Source organism: Mugil cephalus, chromosome 17, assembly GCF_022458985.1.
Source record: "Mugil cephalus isolate CIBA_MC_2020 chromosome 17, CIBA_Mcephalus_1.1, whole genome shotgun sequence".
NCBI classification, from domain to species: Eukaryota; Metazoa; Chordata; class Actinopteri; order Mugiliformes; family Mugilidae; genus Mugil; species Mugil cephalus.
The window spans coordinates 8,584,002-8,600,587 of NC_061786.1; the positions used below are offsets into that span (position 1 = coordinate 8,584,002).

A 16,586-nucleotide genomic window follows, 5' to 3' on the forward strand; every position below is an offset into this window, starting at 1 on the left:
ATCCCTATTACTTGAAGCTAGATAATTTGATCCCCCTTGCCCTCTCTCACTCATCCTGCGTACATGTGTGTATGCTGTTGGGTGATGAGGGGTTGCCAGGGTAAGGGCAACGCAGCAGTTGTCACTGCTGAGCCCCCCTCCCCTCTCCTCCTCCAGATTATCCACTAACCAGCATCATGGTTACGTCACCGCTGCTAAAGCTGTCTCTCCAGAGGCCGAAGACACTATAGAATCATATTACTCATACTGCATGTCCAAATGTCTGCGGCTTCTCTTGAGGCCCGTCCAATTTGCCCGCTTTGTGGACAATCACAGCTCATATGAAACGTCGGCTGAGCAGTTTTTTTATGTTATTTTATTTTTTCATTTCTTCTCCTCGGCCTCCTTGATCTTCTCATGCGTCCATCTTCTGTCCGATTGTCTCATTACCTCAGGTCAGGGAGTTTAGCGTGAGCCAATGACGGCGCATGCGGCCTGATGGTTTGAAGACCTTTTGATGTGTTCATTATAATCAGAGCCATGGTGTGTACGGGCCCAGATGGCACCGGTGTTTACACTAACAAGATTAGGATTAGCTCCAGATTATGCAGGCGAGTTGAAAGGCTTGCCCGGGCTGACTCAGTACCCTCCCAAATTTATCTCAGATACTACTGACCCACAGCGGATAGACTAGCTGTCAGACGAAGATGGCAATGAAAGTGCTCGTGGAAGGGAGCAAGAGCTACGCAGCTATTGTCATAACAAAAGCTGTTGCACGGCAGGTGCTGCACAGGAATTTGTGATGCCTGGTGTGTTTATTTGGCTTAGAGGCAGACCAGTTTATTGGACCGGCTGAGGTTTAGAGAAAAACACTGGTCTGACACCAGTCAGCTGGGGACAGATGTATTCAGAGAGAGGAACATATACAGCCTGTTCCAACTGAATCATCACTGTTATGTAACTCTGGCCTTAGGATGGGGAGGGCGCGCAGCACAGAGAGGGAGAGAAACTGCAATCAGAACACTGACCTAGATCAGCAAATGGTGGAGATAAGTACCAGAGGGGAGGACAGCAGAGAGAAAGACGGCGAAAGAGAGAAGGAAGTAAAAGAATGGGGTTTCTTGCGCGTAGCTATATTATTAATGTGTTTTTTTTAGCAGGCTCACCGCATCGTTAGGATCAGATGTACAGTAGCCACCTGACTGTGCCACACTCAGCCTGGAATGTGGGTCAGTAGGCAGACGGATCGCGGACTGCAACCAGAGAGAATCTTTTTTTTTCCGAGAGTGCGCGCGTGCGTGCTGTGCACCCCGACAAACAGATGCGTGCATGTACGTCTTTTCCCGCTTGTGTTTTCCACATCTTCCTTGACCGTCAGCCGCTTCGAAAAACAGAAGAAGGGGAAGGGTGTGTGTGCTGAGTGTTGAGTAAGAAAGGGATGACGGTGCGTCCACTTCTCCTCTCCCCAGCCGACTGCGATTCCCTGGGAGCACGCAGCTGCCCAGAAACTCCCACAGAACCCGAACCAAGCCCACTAATGGGAGGTTCAATTCCACTCAAACTCATTCCCAGTTGTACTAAGATAAGCCTGTGTCTCTCCCACCTATATTATTATGTGCCCTACATTCCTCCACATGTGGGTCAGAGATAAGCAGACGGTCCTACCATGGTCTTAGAATCACAAACTAGTGCAACGCGCCTATGGTCCGGTTCCCCCCCTCTGTGGTGCTGTGAAAACACACAATGTGCGCGCACCACACAGACTGGGCCACTGGGAACACGACCGATTCACATGCTCGACATATTGCTCAATGCGTCTCTGTGTTGTTGTTTTTTTCTTTCAAACTGCAGAGGTAGGAGATTCATTACAGTGACAGCTAGGGGATGTTACACGTTGCGAAAGCTGATCCTCTCACTTTCCAGGAACGCAGATGCACTTGTTGGTTGCTCAATGGAGAGTTTGTTGCGGTGAGTGACATTATCAGACTGCAGATTCACGTGTGTTCTCTGGTTTATCAGGGGGAAAAGCCTGAGTGGTGAGTATGACTGGTAATGTCTCTTTCCCTGGAAATGTGCCAAAGATAAGATGTGTTCCTCTGCCTTGTTGCGATTTTTATAGGTGGACTCGTTACTGCTGCGTTGCGCGGCAAAACTAACTCATGTTAGTTTTGTCATCATCTAACACAAAGAATAGTTACATTCTTTAGTCATGAGAGCTAACGCAGGGCAAAACGTATTGCTTGCACAAAGCACCACATGCTGTAGTTAATTAGGTAATTCCTGAAGAAATGTTATTTTGGCCTAGGGTTACCTCGGATAAAATGCGTTGTTAAACACAATTTGAATCAATCGTGCAATTACCAAATAATGATGCTTGCAAGTATTCAGTCGAAGGATTTCCCACGCATCAATCCATACTAATTCTGCATGCTCTGTTGCAGCTACAGAAAGCTGTCTGGTCTAATGCCAACATGCAGATGCTCTTCAAAATCTGTTGTCAACCTGGTGAAACGGCAAACACTGGTATTGACTCGAGTAGAGAGGGAAAGATCAGTGCGATTGCTTTTTACACAGGATGAGCATATGAGTGCGTTCAGAGGATGTAGCCTATAAATCAGAGAGAGGCTCTCCACCCAGCCAGATCATCAATTCTCCACACTCCCGCCCTGATCGTACACATCACACACTTCCGTCTGACCACCAGTAAAGCGCACACATGCTGTTTTATACCCTGGGAATGTGCAGAGTGCAACACGGCCGTGCACAGTTCTCTGCTTGCATCCGCCAGATACTGTACTTAGTTTATGGGACAGCAAGAGGTTCCAGCTGCGGACCACAAGGTTCACTCTTAAGAGAAAATAAGTGGAGCCCCTGACGTGAGAGCATTTAACGTATGCTTCAAAGTGAGACAGCTACGGTATGAACACGTGTGCGACAGCGCTCACACTTCAGGAGCTGCTCTGTGTGGGCGCCGCATGAGCTTGAGAGCAGAAAATCTGGTCTGGCGAGTTAACCGTCGGAACGGAACAGAGCATCCCGCAGGACAAACAGATCCTCTTACCTCATTGTTTCCTTTGGGAAAAAAAATACCCTGTTTTTCAAACATATGAGCGCCATAACCGCTGAGCTTTATTGTCCACATGCAGCTGGTGTCGAGGGATGAGTTACACAGTTTTCTCTGCAATTTAAATAAAGTTGAACAAAGAATCTTTACACCCGAGACGGCTCTACCGCACTTCATCTTTAAACAGCTCACTGGTGATTAAACGAAGAGCGTGTTTAAAATAAACTAGGCTATTTGGGTGAATGTAATGACATCAAAATACATAATCTTTCCCCGAAGATCAACCAAGGTTATGATGTGCTTTTCATCTGCATCCACACACTTTGCATGTTGCTGCTAAAGATGAAAATGAACTGAAATACACAAGCAACTTCCAGCTCGTCTGTGTGTGATCTGTGAACACAGATTGCATCATCAAGCTTGCTATATCTACAGATAATATTTGCTGAATTACTCCAGGTTAATTTGTAGTCCTTATGTGACAGGAAACATATTAGACAGGTTGCTCCTATCTGGTCCAAGACATGATATCAGCTTTCTACTTTCACTTCCTGATGCAACATGCAAGCAGCACAGCTGCTGCAGCTGATTGCAATCTCTGGAGTTGTCTCAGTGCTCTCTGGTCTTCATCAGGCTTACTCAGGTTTGAATTACCTGATATGTTGATTGGCCTGTCTTTTGTTTTCCATGAAATTACAAGAGCTACACTCAGTTCTTTCATCGGAGATATTACACTGATTTGCTGAGGAAGAGGAGAAGTCAAAATTGTTGCAAAGTTTGCGTTGAAATCATCCATCGAGCATAGACATAGCCACTTAACAGCTGAGGCTCCTGTGAGCAAAATGTTGTAAACGAACATATTCAGCTGTGCTAGAAAGAGCACCCTCAGGGCCGAAAATGCAGCCCACAGAGTGAACACAGGCAGGCGAAACACCACCCAGTCCGCGCCATAACAAAGGCCTGCAAGGTGCGAGACGGTTGGAGTTCAGGGTGTGTCTGGCTCGTCTGTCAGGCTGTACTTGAACCTGCTGCTTTGAGTTTAACAAACAAATGAGTGGAACACAAACTTTGCGCTTGCAGAGACTCGTCTGTGAGGTCAGCATCACAAAGAAACTCACCCGAGCATTATGCATTTAGGTCAGTTTATACATAACCATTTTCACCAAGACGTCTAATGGAAAGATGTTTTTTTTTTTTTTTTTAAACTCCAACTTGGTCCAATGAGAGCGTCATGAAGTCAAAGCGTTGCCTTTTTACAGCCTTATTTATTCCCTAAATTCTGGGATTTTTAATTAATAAGTGTGAATGCCGCCACTTTCAAATTCTAATTCAATCTAAATCCTCTGTTGTAAAGAAAACATTAACTATACCCTTCACTTAGAAAGACCACACCTTAACGGATGCAAGGAAGTTTATTAGTTCACAGGGCCTGAGGGAGACAGATGGAGGGATGAGTCTTCGTATGCACAGGAACCTATACAGGGACCAAGATCTGAGGTTTGGGATACATCCCATGAGCAAATGAAGTAAGAAAAAGAGAGGGATGAATGGAAGGGTTAGAAACACCTTTACAGATAAGTCTTGTCCCTGAACTGAAGATGTAAAAGCTTTATTTAAAAAAATGTGGTATCATTAGTAAGTCACCTAAGTCAGACAAAATGATGGAGAGATTCTCAGCTGTTCCTTCTTTGGGCCATTGCACAGCCACTGATATGAGGCAGTGCAACTCTCCGGCTGCAAACCTGTACAAATATCTACACCGGATCCAAGCAGCAGTTCACACAATCCCTGTCTCCAAACCCAGGGGACTGTTCTAAAGATACCGACTGTATTTGTGTGTGAGTGTGACCTAATTCAGAGCACATCAGGTGCCCAGCATGCAGCAGCCACTGCAGAGGGGAGGATCCACAGCGGTATCACACAGACTCTCCTCAAGGACGAGCCTCAAGGACGAGCTCGGTCTAACCTTCTGTAGGCCAGCAGGAATTAACCCTTTATGGGGCAAGGAACCATATATGGTAACTCCCACACACATACTTAAATTGCGTCCATGCCTCTCGGTGAGGTTTAGAAGCGTGTGGTTTTCACTCAGTCGATCAGTAAAGATCAAGGGAAGATTCTCGGGTCAAATCCAGGTCAAAAATTCACAAAAAGTAAAAACGTCTCATGAGGCCCTATAATAACGTGCATCTGACTTTCCAGATTTTTCTTTAAGGGGTTAACAGATATAGGAAAGCTACTAACGCATAGGTTACTTTGCAGTGTCAGTTAGCTTATTAAATTAGGAGTTAGATTTCAGGATTATAGGTATGATCAATTTCCGTTGTTACTTCAGGGTTTCAGTTTGGTGTGAGTTTATCGCGACTAATAGAAGCTGAGACGAGGACAAACTGAATTTTTTTGGCATGTCATTCAACTTATAGATGAACACAGATGGTTGTGACTGATCATTGTGCTATACAGTGTTGATTAATATTCAAAAACAAAACAAGAGACTTCAGGTTTGTATGCAAAGATGGTATAAAAATTTAATGATGCTGTTGATGCTTGCATGCTTTTAAACTCAAAAACAGGAGAAGCGTTGAAATCACAAAGTGACACGTGGATATAAAGTACAGCAGTGCTTTTTCAAAATTTTTTGCCCATTTTTTTTCCCTATTTTCTTAACAAAATAGAAGCTCCTTTCTGCCTGGTGGTACATCACACAGAGGAAGTCACGTCTCCTTCACCGGGAGCAATAAGCTATTATTTACAGAACTATATGTACATCCCACCTTCAGTCATACAAAACCAAATAAACAAGGAGAAGAATCGTTCACTCTTATGTGCACTGAAAGGCATCAAGACATCAGTCAATGTGCAACAAAGAAATGAAGACAACACCACCAAATTCCAGACACACTCAGAAGGCTACAAGTGTCTACTGTCACACATCACGGCATACCATGAAATATCCTGGCCCTAGCAGTAAAAGCATCTTCATTAAACCCTCTGTTCATAACTGACTGTGCAAAGGAAAACAAAAAACAGCACGCATCTGCTCTTCCCCATAACTGGTTCACAGGCCAACACAGTCAATTCACAGAAAGCCCACCGCCACTGAATGCAAAATTCGCAGCTATTTACATGGAGCTCTATGACAGGGATAACCTCTAAAAAGTGACGGATAACTTGAAAGTTAAGTCCTTGAGTGACTGAGTTTGTATCAGAGTTAGAGTCTCAAGGGCGCTTGAGTTCAGATATCCTGCGAAGAAGCTGCTGATGTCTGGATCTGAGGCGTTTCTTCTCCTGGAGCTGTCGCTTCTCCCTGGTGTGCAGTTCCACGAGGTACTCTGTTGCCTGGGTCAGGATGGCCACCTTCGGAGTCTTGGCTGACTCCAAGCCGGGGATCTGATCCCGCAGGGCGAGGAAACGAGATCTGAGATCATTCCTCCTCTTTCTCTCCAGGAAGTTGTGGTTCCGCCGGCGGTCAGTGTCCTCTGCGTCCGAGTTTTGGGGAGTATCTGAGGGGGACGTAGGCTGGGAGGCGCGAGCCGAATAACCAGGATGGTGAAAGGATGCTGTGCAGGTACGCTTGCTCTGGGGCTCTTCGTCATATTTATCCTCCTCCTCATCCTCTTCTTCCTCCTCCTCCTCCTCATCCTCATCGTCGTCATCATCGTCGTCGTCCTCGTCATCCTCCTCAGGCCCTAGCCCGCTGTCTGGGGAGCGGGCGGCGTAGTTGTGCTGCTGCCGGTGGACAGATGCGTGGAAGCGTTTTGGGCAGGGGTCCGCACGAACTGTGATGGTGATCGGTTTTCGGACGTTCACCAGTCGCACCCGGTTCTGTTTGCTCTCCACAGTGACTACATCGATTTCCTCCTCATCTGTTATCACACAAGAAAATAACCCATCAGTACACATAGAAGAAGGTTCACAAGTGACACAGTGCAATGCTGCCCCCTATAAAACACTCCCACCAAGAGTAAGTCTGGATCAAACTTTAACTAACCCAACTACAAGGAAGTGCATTCCTTAACCAAGCAAGCAAATCACCACTCCCCTGACTGAGGAGGGCAACGCGGGAGATAAGGTGCTAACAGCAGTGCTCATTCCTGCCAAGGCTTTTGTCACAGAGCACTGAGCATCCATCAACAATTTAAATGAGGAGATCTGCTGGCAGGGGGTAATGCTTAGTTTGGGAAATGTGAAGGAGTCACTCTCACGGTCTGTCATTGCTTGTAGCGGCAATAAATCATCAGGATTGGGTCACCCCGCCCCTCCACTGCACTCTTGATTGTGATGCAGAGGCAGCGGAAGATAAAGAAACTGAGCGGGGCTCAAGTAAAAGTGATAGGGGCGCGGTTTTTAAAAGATTGCTCGACTATTCAGAGGGAGCATGTGGCGCATTGTCAGAGCGAGAGTAAAAATCCAGCCTCTAGGTGTCTGACTGCGCTGCACTCGATAACCCCTCTGCAACACAGACCACAGTTATGCAACAGCAGCACGGCTTTCCAAATTACGCATTGTTAGTGGGCAATATAATCCCGAGGCAGGGCAGGGTGGGGCAATTTAGAGCATGACTGCTTCCTTACCAGAGGAATCAGAGCGAGACTCGGAGCCAGACGACGCCGGCTTCCTGCAGTTGCTTGCAGGGAAGGTGAGGACGGCAGTCGGGTCGACGCAGTCTGTCGCGGCGGAGGCGAACAGCGCGGCGGGCGAGACGCACTGCGCTTTGCTCGGTCTCACGGAAATCTGTGCCACCGGGGGCACAACGGTCTGCGCCGCAGCCGACACTCTCCCGTTGACCTTCTCCAGCTGCTTACTGGCAGAAAAACTACTCCACATGCAGTCCTGGATGATGTGCGCGCTGAAGTTGCCTAATAACTCCTCCGTGTCTGGTGTGAAGGGACCCTCGCACTCCTCGTCCTGACCCAGCACCTTGGACAGCCAGCTGAGCTTGTCTCCTGCCGAGAGGTGCAGATCGCCGCTCAGAGTCCGTGTGGGAGACATGGGAGGGGTGGGCAGCAGCTCGAACTTTTTCCATATGTCCTCGCTCGGTGCGGTAGACTTGTAAAAATCCTCCTCGGTGTCGAAATCGTCGAAGAAATAGTGCTGGTAACAGTCGAACTCCATGTTAACTCCAGCTAATAAAATCCCCTAGAGTTTATTCCCAGAAATGACCAAATGACACCAACGGCCTCCGAAGAATGTCCTGCACAACCCGGAGAGCAAATATCAGAGTGATTAACAATGATCTTTTTAAAGTAGTCAACATCAGATGTACGGACACATATCAAGTATCTCAATGGGATCCTGAAAGGCACCCATATTCAAACAGTCTCCGTTCTACAAACGGGACCTCATTATTTATTGATTGCATCTTGCGGATGCGCCCTTTGCAGTGATGGACTCAAGCTGTTCATCCACACAAGATTATTACGTAATCTACCTAAAGTATACATGTGGAAAAAAATAGTATTCAAGCGGAAAAGAGAGGGCAGAAGGTAGCTGCGTAAAAGTGTCAGGCTGTGGAGTATTTCCTGAAAATGTAGGCAGCGCTTTGTTCCACGGGGCAAATGCGAACCGACAAAGTGGGTTAAACCCTCACGAAGAGTAGCGCCTTTCCTCAGTTGAGACTTGTTTTAGGCTGACACTGGAATAAAAGTACTCACCGGCGTTTTCAGAAATCCCCAAAGCGACGCTGAAAATCCCACCGCAGCCAAAGAGCCAACAGTTCACGAGAATTTCCAACGAAATGTTTTGTCCTTTTTGAAACTGCCCGAGTTGTTACCGGATTCCAAGAAATGTGTCGATACTTTTGTGGCAGTTTACTTTTTTTTTTACATATATATAAAAAGACACCAAAAAAAACCCACGGGGACTCTAGATCCGCCCCACGGTGTGACACAGAAAGCCACACAGTGCGTTTTTCGCGCCAGTGAGATATCCTGTTATAAGGCGATAGAAGTGCAGGGAGGAGCCTCGGAAATATCTGCAGCGGTAGATCCGGGTAAGCCCCTTCATTTGCATCGGAGGCGGAGGAAGGCGCGCAGCCCCGCCCCGACTCTTTCGCCAGATAACTGGCGCTCATTTTATTAGTATTAACGTTTTAAGTGAAATTGGAAAGAATGAAGAAATAAAAAAATGAAAATGGAGAACGCTCATCCATGTCGCAAAAGAGTAACTGCAGGCAAATGATTGAGTATTGTCACTGTACACTTCGCTGCACTTCACTCACTTTATTGATCCACAAGGGGAATTGCTTGGTCACAGTAGCTCATTTGCACATAAAATTATAATAATAATAAAAAAACACTCTACAGCCACACACCTGATGTCAAGATAACATCAAAATAAAATAAGAATCATAGATGCATGTCAGACCAACATCCAACAGTTAAATCAGATTTATCTTGGCCTGCATAGCGTTAATAATGTACTTACAATTCAGAAAAAAAGATTCAGAAAACCGCAATTTAATCCACACGTGGGCAGTATAATGTGCAGAAACAAGACAAACAAAAAAATATACCAATACACAGTATATACAAAAAAATATGGCATAAATGTTTGAAACTCTCCAAACCATCTACGGGGGAAGTAGACATGACTGACTTGTAGAGAAAAACAATTTATGTGGTAATAGTAACGTGTTTGATTTCGCTAATCAAATTATTATCTTTGTTCAAGCAAAAATAAATAAAATACAATACTTTATGCTTCTTTTGGTTGTGTTGGTTGTGAACTTACAAATTAGGATATTTGAAGACAGACTTTAAGAAATACATGTCCTTATTTTAGATATTTAACAGAGCAAATATTGACAGAATAGTTAAATATGTGTATTGGAATGAGTCAGTAATTAACTGCTGCCTAAGATCATATAGTATATTAGAGATAAGGGTCATTTTCCTACAAAATTAGTGTTTGTAATACTTTGCTTAGGACAATGACACTTTACTTTGCTCCTTCCACTATTGTACCCCAGCATAATCAATACAGGATGTGTCACTAGCACTTAATTTATGCGACAGCCCACAAAAAGGCAAATTAGAGGGATACAGTCCAGCTCTGCTCTCAATGGACAAAGTTGTGACCCTCTAAGGTAAAAATGACGAGTGTCAACCTCAGCACCAAAAATTACTTGTAAAATGTAGCGTGTTTCCTTTAATTTGATGAAAAAATCCTTTCCTTACAGATAAATGTTGTTTCGGACTATTTTTTAGTTTTGAATTGATATCGATGCAAGCTTATTAAACTTTAGTATTCATTTACCTGCTGCAGAAAACTTCAAATCAGAACGTAAACAGAGTGGCTGTGGAGTAGTTTCATGACGCTGTACTGATATGAAAAGGTTGTGGATTTGCATAAAAGCACTCAGTTTGTGTTACAAAGGGCAAGACTATAATGAAGGCGATCCTGATAGAATAGCTGAGCTGAGAGGTGTATTCCACTCGGAGCGTCTCACACCGCTGGGCAGTTTGGCCTACATTTAAAACAGAAAAGACAAAACCCAGCGAGTACGCGGTCAAGATTCAGCAGCGAAAACATGTGCAGCTGTTGGTGAAGTGAGTAATCTTCTTTAAATTAACAGCAAGCTTTTGTTAAGCACCAAACAAGTCAATGTCTTGAACAAACACCAACATATTTGCTCTTAAACTGCTGCTTGAGAGCCGCAGCAACAACTTCCTCGGAGTAAAAGTGCATGTGAAATCAATGGCTGGCAACGTTTAATTATTTTAACACTAGTGATGATTAAGTGGAGACACTATCTTTCCATACATCGTCTGACCTGAACAAATGCATTAACGCTCACTGGCGAGCAGAAGGTCAAAGTTCACCAACGTCTCGCAATCAGACAAGCGAAGGCCAGGATCACCCGCCACCTCCGAATATATTGATCAGCTTGGGCTACAGCGTGCATGGACTTCTCCTCCTTGTCTCAGAGGACAAGCGTCCCTAGTCACGTTCGGGCCGAGTTAGAGACACTGATTAGTGGTGGGCATCTGTCGTCCACGGCAGGCCTGAGGTCAAACACATGCCCCTGATTGTTTGGCCTCTCTGGGTGTTTGCTGTACTGTGCTGTAAAGCCAGGAACTGCCAGGCTCAATGAGTTTCAATACTGTAAACTTTAAAAGTACAAAAAAAAAAAAAAAAAAAATGCGAAAGTCGTGTTTCTCAAGGAGGAAGGAAATGGACCTTCACTTGGAGCTTTCAGTTTTGGTCATCACGAGATTATTGTTTCTCAATGAATTGAGGAAGCTTAGCCTTGATATTGAGAGTTAATTCTTGATTTTGAAAATTCTCATTCAGTGCAGGGGGGGGGGGGGGGGGGTGTCTGCCTAGCTACTATCAATTTGTGCTTTAAGACATTTACCCTTATTTCAAATGCAAAAGTTTACAGCTATGACTCTGCATTCAAAGATTTTTTAAAGTTTTTTTTTTTTTGCTGCTGTTTTTGTTTTGCTTTATTCTCAATCCACTGAAATCTGTCACTGATAGTTCCACAGCTGTGCAGCCAAAATTAACAACCTCTGGCTGTTTGGGTCTTCACGTCCCATCGCCATATCAGAGTGAGCCCTGAAAAACAAATATTGCATGTTTTACGTCACGTTTACATTTGTTACATTTACATTTACAGATGCAGCAGGTCACAAAAGGGTTAAAACAAGGTTTTTAATAAAATAAAAAAACAAAAAAACAGTGACTTATTGTCTACATTAGCTCATATCTTATATAAACTAAGATTAAGACTCGGGCTCTTTCCTAGTTAAAGGTCTGCAAGACCCTGTGATATCTGATTAAAGTGGATGTGTCTTGAATCAAAAATAACTCCTCAGAAACAGAGAGATGTTTTGGCTAATTTTAAGTTCTTTAGCCCACAGAGCAACGATCACAGCCTTTAGATCCTGTAACTTCACGTCCCATAATTACACAGTGGACCAGCCCTCAGTCTTCTATGTTAGGAATATTTCATCCCTGCCAGAGAGACGAAAGAAAAAAAAAATGCTGCTCCCATAAAATTCGGATGAGCGCTTCCTCCTCCTGCTCTCCTCTTCTTTTCTGTGCCTTCATTAAAACCTGCAGATATTTGCCCTGGCAGGGACACTGTGGAGGTAACAATGCTTAAACACCAACAATAGCTAGCTCCCCGAGTCATTTCGCAGCTTAACTTCAAGTATCCGCCATTGTTCTTTAATGTCATAGTAGCATATGTGTGAGGGTGGTAAAAGAACAAAACAAAGAGGGTGTGGGGGGTCGGGATCCACCTCAGCAGAGTCCTGGTGTAGTCTGTAACACCCACTCAGCCACCTAAAGAATCTGCGGCACAATGCAGTGCAGGAATTTGGATGGTTTTTCAGGAACTTTCAGCGGGACTGTGGCCATGTGCTATACAAGAGGGTGTCCTCCTTTTCCCCACGACCCCCGTGACACACAGGAGCCCCCTCACCCCCGACCTCTGACCCTCTCCTCCCAACTAAAAAAAAAAAAAAAACACACAATATGTAGCGGGTTTAAAAAAACGGGGCCAGTCAACCGGCACACAGAGATGCAGATGAGAAAGACGACATAAATAATTCACACGAGTGTTATTGCTCCCCCGGGATGTAAAACACCACATTCTGACGCCCTGCCGCCACCTCTGTCCTCAAAATACCTTGGTCAGCGGGGTGTCAGTTTTACCTGCTGACGCATACCCAAGATGTCTCTCTGCCAGAGCATGCACATCCTCGAGGTTTTACAGTTGATGTTATCGCTCGCCTTTTCATTTCCTCAATAAAGTGCCACGCTGCTGAAAAGACTAGTAGATATGACTGTGGTTCCTGAACTGACCTTTGCATCAAATCATAAACTACTGTTAATAAAGCACAAATTGTGCCATAAATATGTAGGTGAGATGTTCGAAAGTTAAAGGCGAGTCAGCCTTTACGCCGCTGTCCTACTGTGAACCGAGAATAAACAGGTGGAAGTGCTGATGTGTTTAAATATACTAAATAAGTGTAATTTAGAGTAATCATGACAAAGATCCCTAGATAGACTTGAACGCAACCCCTCCCTCATTGCAGCACATGCAGTACGGACTGACTTAGACTGCCACCTGGTGTTTGTTAAGTGTAACCGACCTGGGAGCTAATGCGCCTGCCCCTGACTCAGTTAGTCCTGCAGGACGGCAAAGGGAGGAAGACAAAGGGAGGAAGGACATAAATACTTCATTGACGCTGGTGGGGGAATTTCAGCGTTGCAGCAGCAGTTTACAGGCACTCAGCATGATATGTAAATCTACAACGATAGATAATCTATACAGAAAGTATGGACAAGAAAAATAAAATGATTATTCAAAAAGTTACGAAAATCCAGTGTCTTCTGTCACACACAGATGAGGAGTTGGACGGACTTATGGTTTGTGGCAGGACAGATCTGCTGTAGGGTTTGTCTCACACTGGATAAACTGCTCTCCATTATGGACAATCCATCTCATCCACTACACCAAACACTAGAGGCACGGAGGAGCTCATTCTCCCGCAGACTGAGTCAGCTCTGCTGCCACAGTGAACACTACAGAACTTCTTTTATTCCCCGCTCCATCCAGCTGTGTAACAGCTTGTCTTTTAGTAACAATTAGCTATTGTGACCAAGCAATTTCCCTTGTGGATCATTAAAGTCTGTCTAAGTCTAAGTCTGAGTCTAAGATGACCACAATAAAAGTAAATCCAGATATTATAGACATATACTCAACAGTTTTTGAGTGTACTTGGTTAAATTCAGCCATCAATTTTACTTCATTTAGATGTATTATCAGAGCAGAGAATATATAAACTCCAGAAGTCATCTGCCCGCTTCCATCACATCATTTATTCCTCTTCACTTGTCTATCAAAGTTATTATTACTGTAAACTGTATTTTACTGGACCATATAACTGTACAAAGCCATATTAAAGGCACGTCAGGTTGTGGTTCCATGTTATTATTGCACAAGTCTTTGTTGTCTTTATTTCTTAATCCTTGTAAATGCAGTGTAAACTGTCTCCACCTCCTCTGCAAATAGTACTTCATCATATAGTTCATTTTCTTATTCAGCTTTATCACAAGTACTTTGCTGTTGATACAGCCATTCGCTGTGTTAATTTCCACCCTTATTTCACTTTAAACTTACTTAATTGTCAAGAGTAATTTCCTATCATAACAGACATCGTACATTGTGCATGTGATAAATGAAAAGCTTGAACCTTGAACCAATTGACGTCAGTGTGAGCCAGTGGCAGTGGAAGCCATGCATGAGCCTACCCCCACTGACTTTTGTAGAGGACCGCACGCTTCAGATCATGAGCTTTTTCAAGCTTTCGCTGTACCCTTATCTTCCAGTCATTCTGGTTCAAGATGATCTTAATTTAATTTGCCCAAAGAATGTTGTTGCAGAGGTTGTTTTTACTGTTTCTGTGATGGATTATATATTTTTTAAAGGATGAACTCTTGTATTGTGAGCTCCTTCATCAACACAGCAACGGTTCCCAACCTCTGTTGTTTTACCTCCTTAACTGATCTAGAAGTAATGACAGAATAGTCTGCATCTGTCTGTGAAGCAGCTTGAAAATACTGCAGAGGACTGTTCACAAAAAAATAGTTGTAATTCCCATAGCTTCTCTCCAAATAGCCCGTGAACAGGCTCAATGTAAAACTGACTGTCTTCACCTCAAGCCCACATTTATGAAATGAATATAACTTAGTCTAAAACACCTGACAAAAATGTTGAGATGTTTTTTAAGGTTCTGTAATACTCTGATGAATCCAGCAGATGGCGCCATAATTGAAGTTTTAACACAAGAAACTAGTTGAACATTTTTGTGGCACCAGTATTGTGCTAAGACAGCTTCTACGTTTCTATATTTTTCCTGAATATCTCCATTACAAATTACATTAAATTAAACGTTTTTAGATGTTGCATTGTTTTCATTTCATTTGATTTAAAAGATTGATACCATTTTAACTGCGGCCAGGTGTTAAATTCTTTCAAAGTGGCCATGAACACGCTAAAAGCTGGAAAGTAGGTCAGCAACCATGTCATAAACCTTCTCTAAAACTTAAAACACCTGAAAGCCCAGTGAGATGATCACGTAACGGATATTGTGATGGCTGTGTTGTTTGTTCTGTTATTGACATATTTTACTCTCCAAACAATTTACTGAAGTGGGGGATGTCACACAACACACCTTAACTTTGTTCACATTAAAATACCGGAACTTTAAATGGCTGTAACAATAAAATCTATGCTTACACTGACTAACATATGTGTTTAAATGCTTGTGAACTGAACTTTTTGTGGTATATATTGTCACATACTGTATATTGTCACTCCACGTGCAAAGAGGTTAAACCACTGACATATGCTGTTTTTTAATACTGATTCAAGAATCATATTTTTGCTGTTCCTATGTATTTCCTTCCTTCAACTAAACCAATTCTACTCCTATTTTTTATTTTTTTTATCTTATTTTTAAAATGGCTTAGAGTAATTACTTTTCCTTTTCAGCAGTGCAGATGAGTCATGAAATAACTCCACAGGCAAAAATAAAATAAAAATTTAAATATGAAGCCAAATGGGTTGTCCTTATTTGCAGTCATGTACATGTTAACATGTGTAAATCACCTTTGGTCGCAACAAATATAACTTTATAGAAGTCCTAAGTAGTTTCTCATTTATACAAAAGTGATTATTCTTGGTGCTTTGTTCGAAAACAAATCTACAGGATTAAGATTTTTCAGGTTATTGCATGTCATAAGACCAGCTAAGTTGTCTACATTCGCACAAAGCTAACCATGCGGGCTTTGTTTCTCTTTTGCTGAGTTAATATATGGTGAGTGTGCATAAGCACAGAATGCAATATTACTTGTACGGTTTTCAAAACAGTCACAACCCCTCTGTTGTGAGTTCCTTTTAAACAACTGGTTTTGGAATTAGGCAGATCCACTCTGTGTTTTAATGAATACACTGATCCACAAACAAATGAATTAAGCTGTGAGGATAAGATAAGATACAGTGGGGGAAATAAGTATTTGATCCCCTGCTGAATTTGTAAGTTTGCCCACTTCCATAGAAATGATCAGACTCTGGTTTTTATGGTTGTTTACTGGTTATGGGTATAGACAGAATATCAGTCGAAAATGCATAAAAAACACACAATCTAAAAGTTATAAATTGTTATGTATTTTATTAAGGGAAATAAGTATTTGATCCCCAAGCACAACACAAGTCAGTACTTTGTAGAGAAACCTTTGTTGGCAAGCACAGTGATGAGACGTTTCTTGTAGTTGGTCACCAGGTTTGCACACAGCGCAGGAGGGATTTTGGCCCATTCATCTTTACAGACAGTCTCTAAATCCTTCAAGTTTCTTGGCTGCCTCTTGGAAACTCGGAGCTTCAGCTCCCTCCACAGGTTTTCGATCGGGTTAAGGTCTGGAGACTGACTAGGCCACTCCATGACCTTAATATGCTTCTTCTTGAGCCACTCCTTTGTTGTCCTGGCAGTATGTTTTGGGTCATTGTCATGTTGGAAAACCCACC

General features: G+C 43.4%; 1 protein-coding gene across 1 annotated transcript; it reads right to left on the reverse strand.

The window, feature by feature from the left end:
- Positions 1-5,545: 5,545 nt before the first annotated feature.
- Positions 5,546-8,962, reverse strand: LOC125023962 (protein L-Myc-1b-like). The gene is made up of 3 exons (XM_047611556.1): positions 8,698-8,962; positions 7,618-8,237; positions 5,546-6,909 (listed from the first exon to the last, which is right to left on the reverse strand). The coding sequence occupies exons 2-3, from the start codon at positions 8,156-8,158 to the stop codon at positions 6,263-6,265; spliced, it is 1,188 nt and encodes a 395-aa protein (XP_047467512.1). The 5' UTR covers positions 8,159-8,237; positions 8,698-8,962; the 3' UTR covers positions 5,546-6,262.
- Positions 8,963-16,586: the final 7,624 nt, after the last annotated feature.

Excerpts from the sequence above, each read along its gene's own strand:
- LOC125023962 (XM_047611556.1), bottom strand. The coding sequence starts at position 8,158 with ATGGAGTTCGACTGTTACCAGCACTATTTCTTCGACGATTTCGACACC. Across the intron at positions 6,910-7,617 it reads GTCTCGCTCTGATTCCTCTG|ATGAGGAGGAAATCGATGTA; the intron begins GTAAGGAAGCAG and ends GTGTGATAACAG.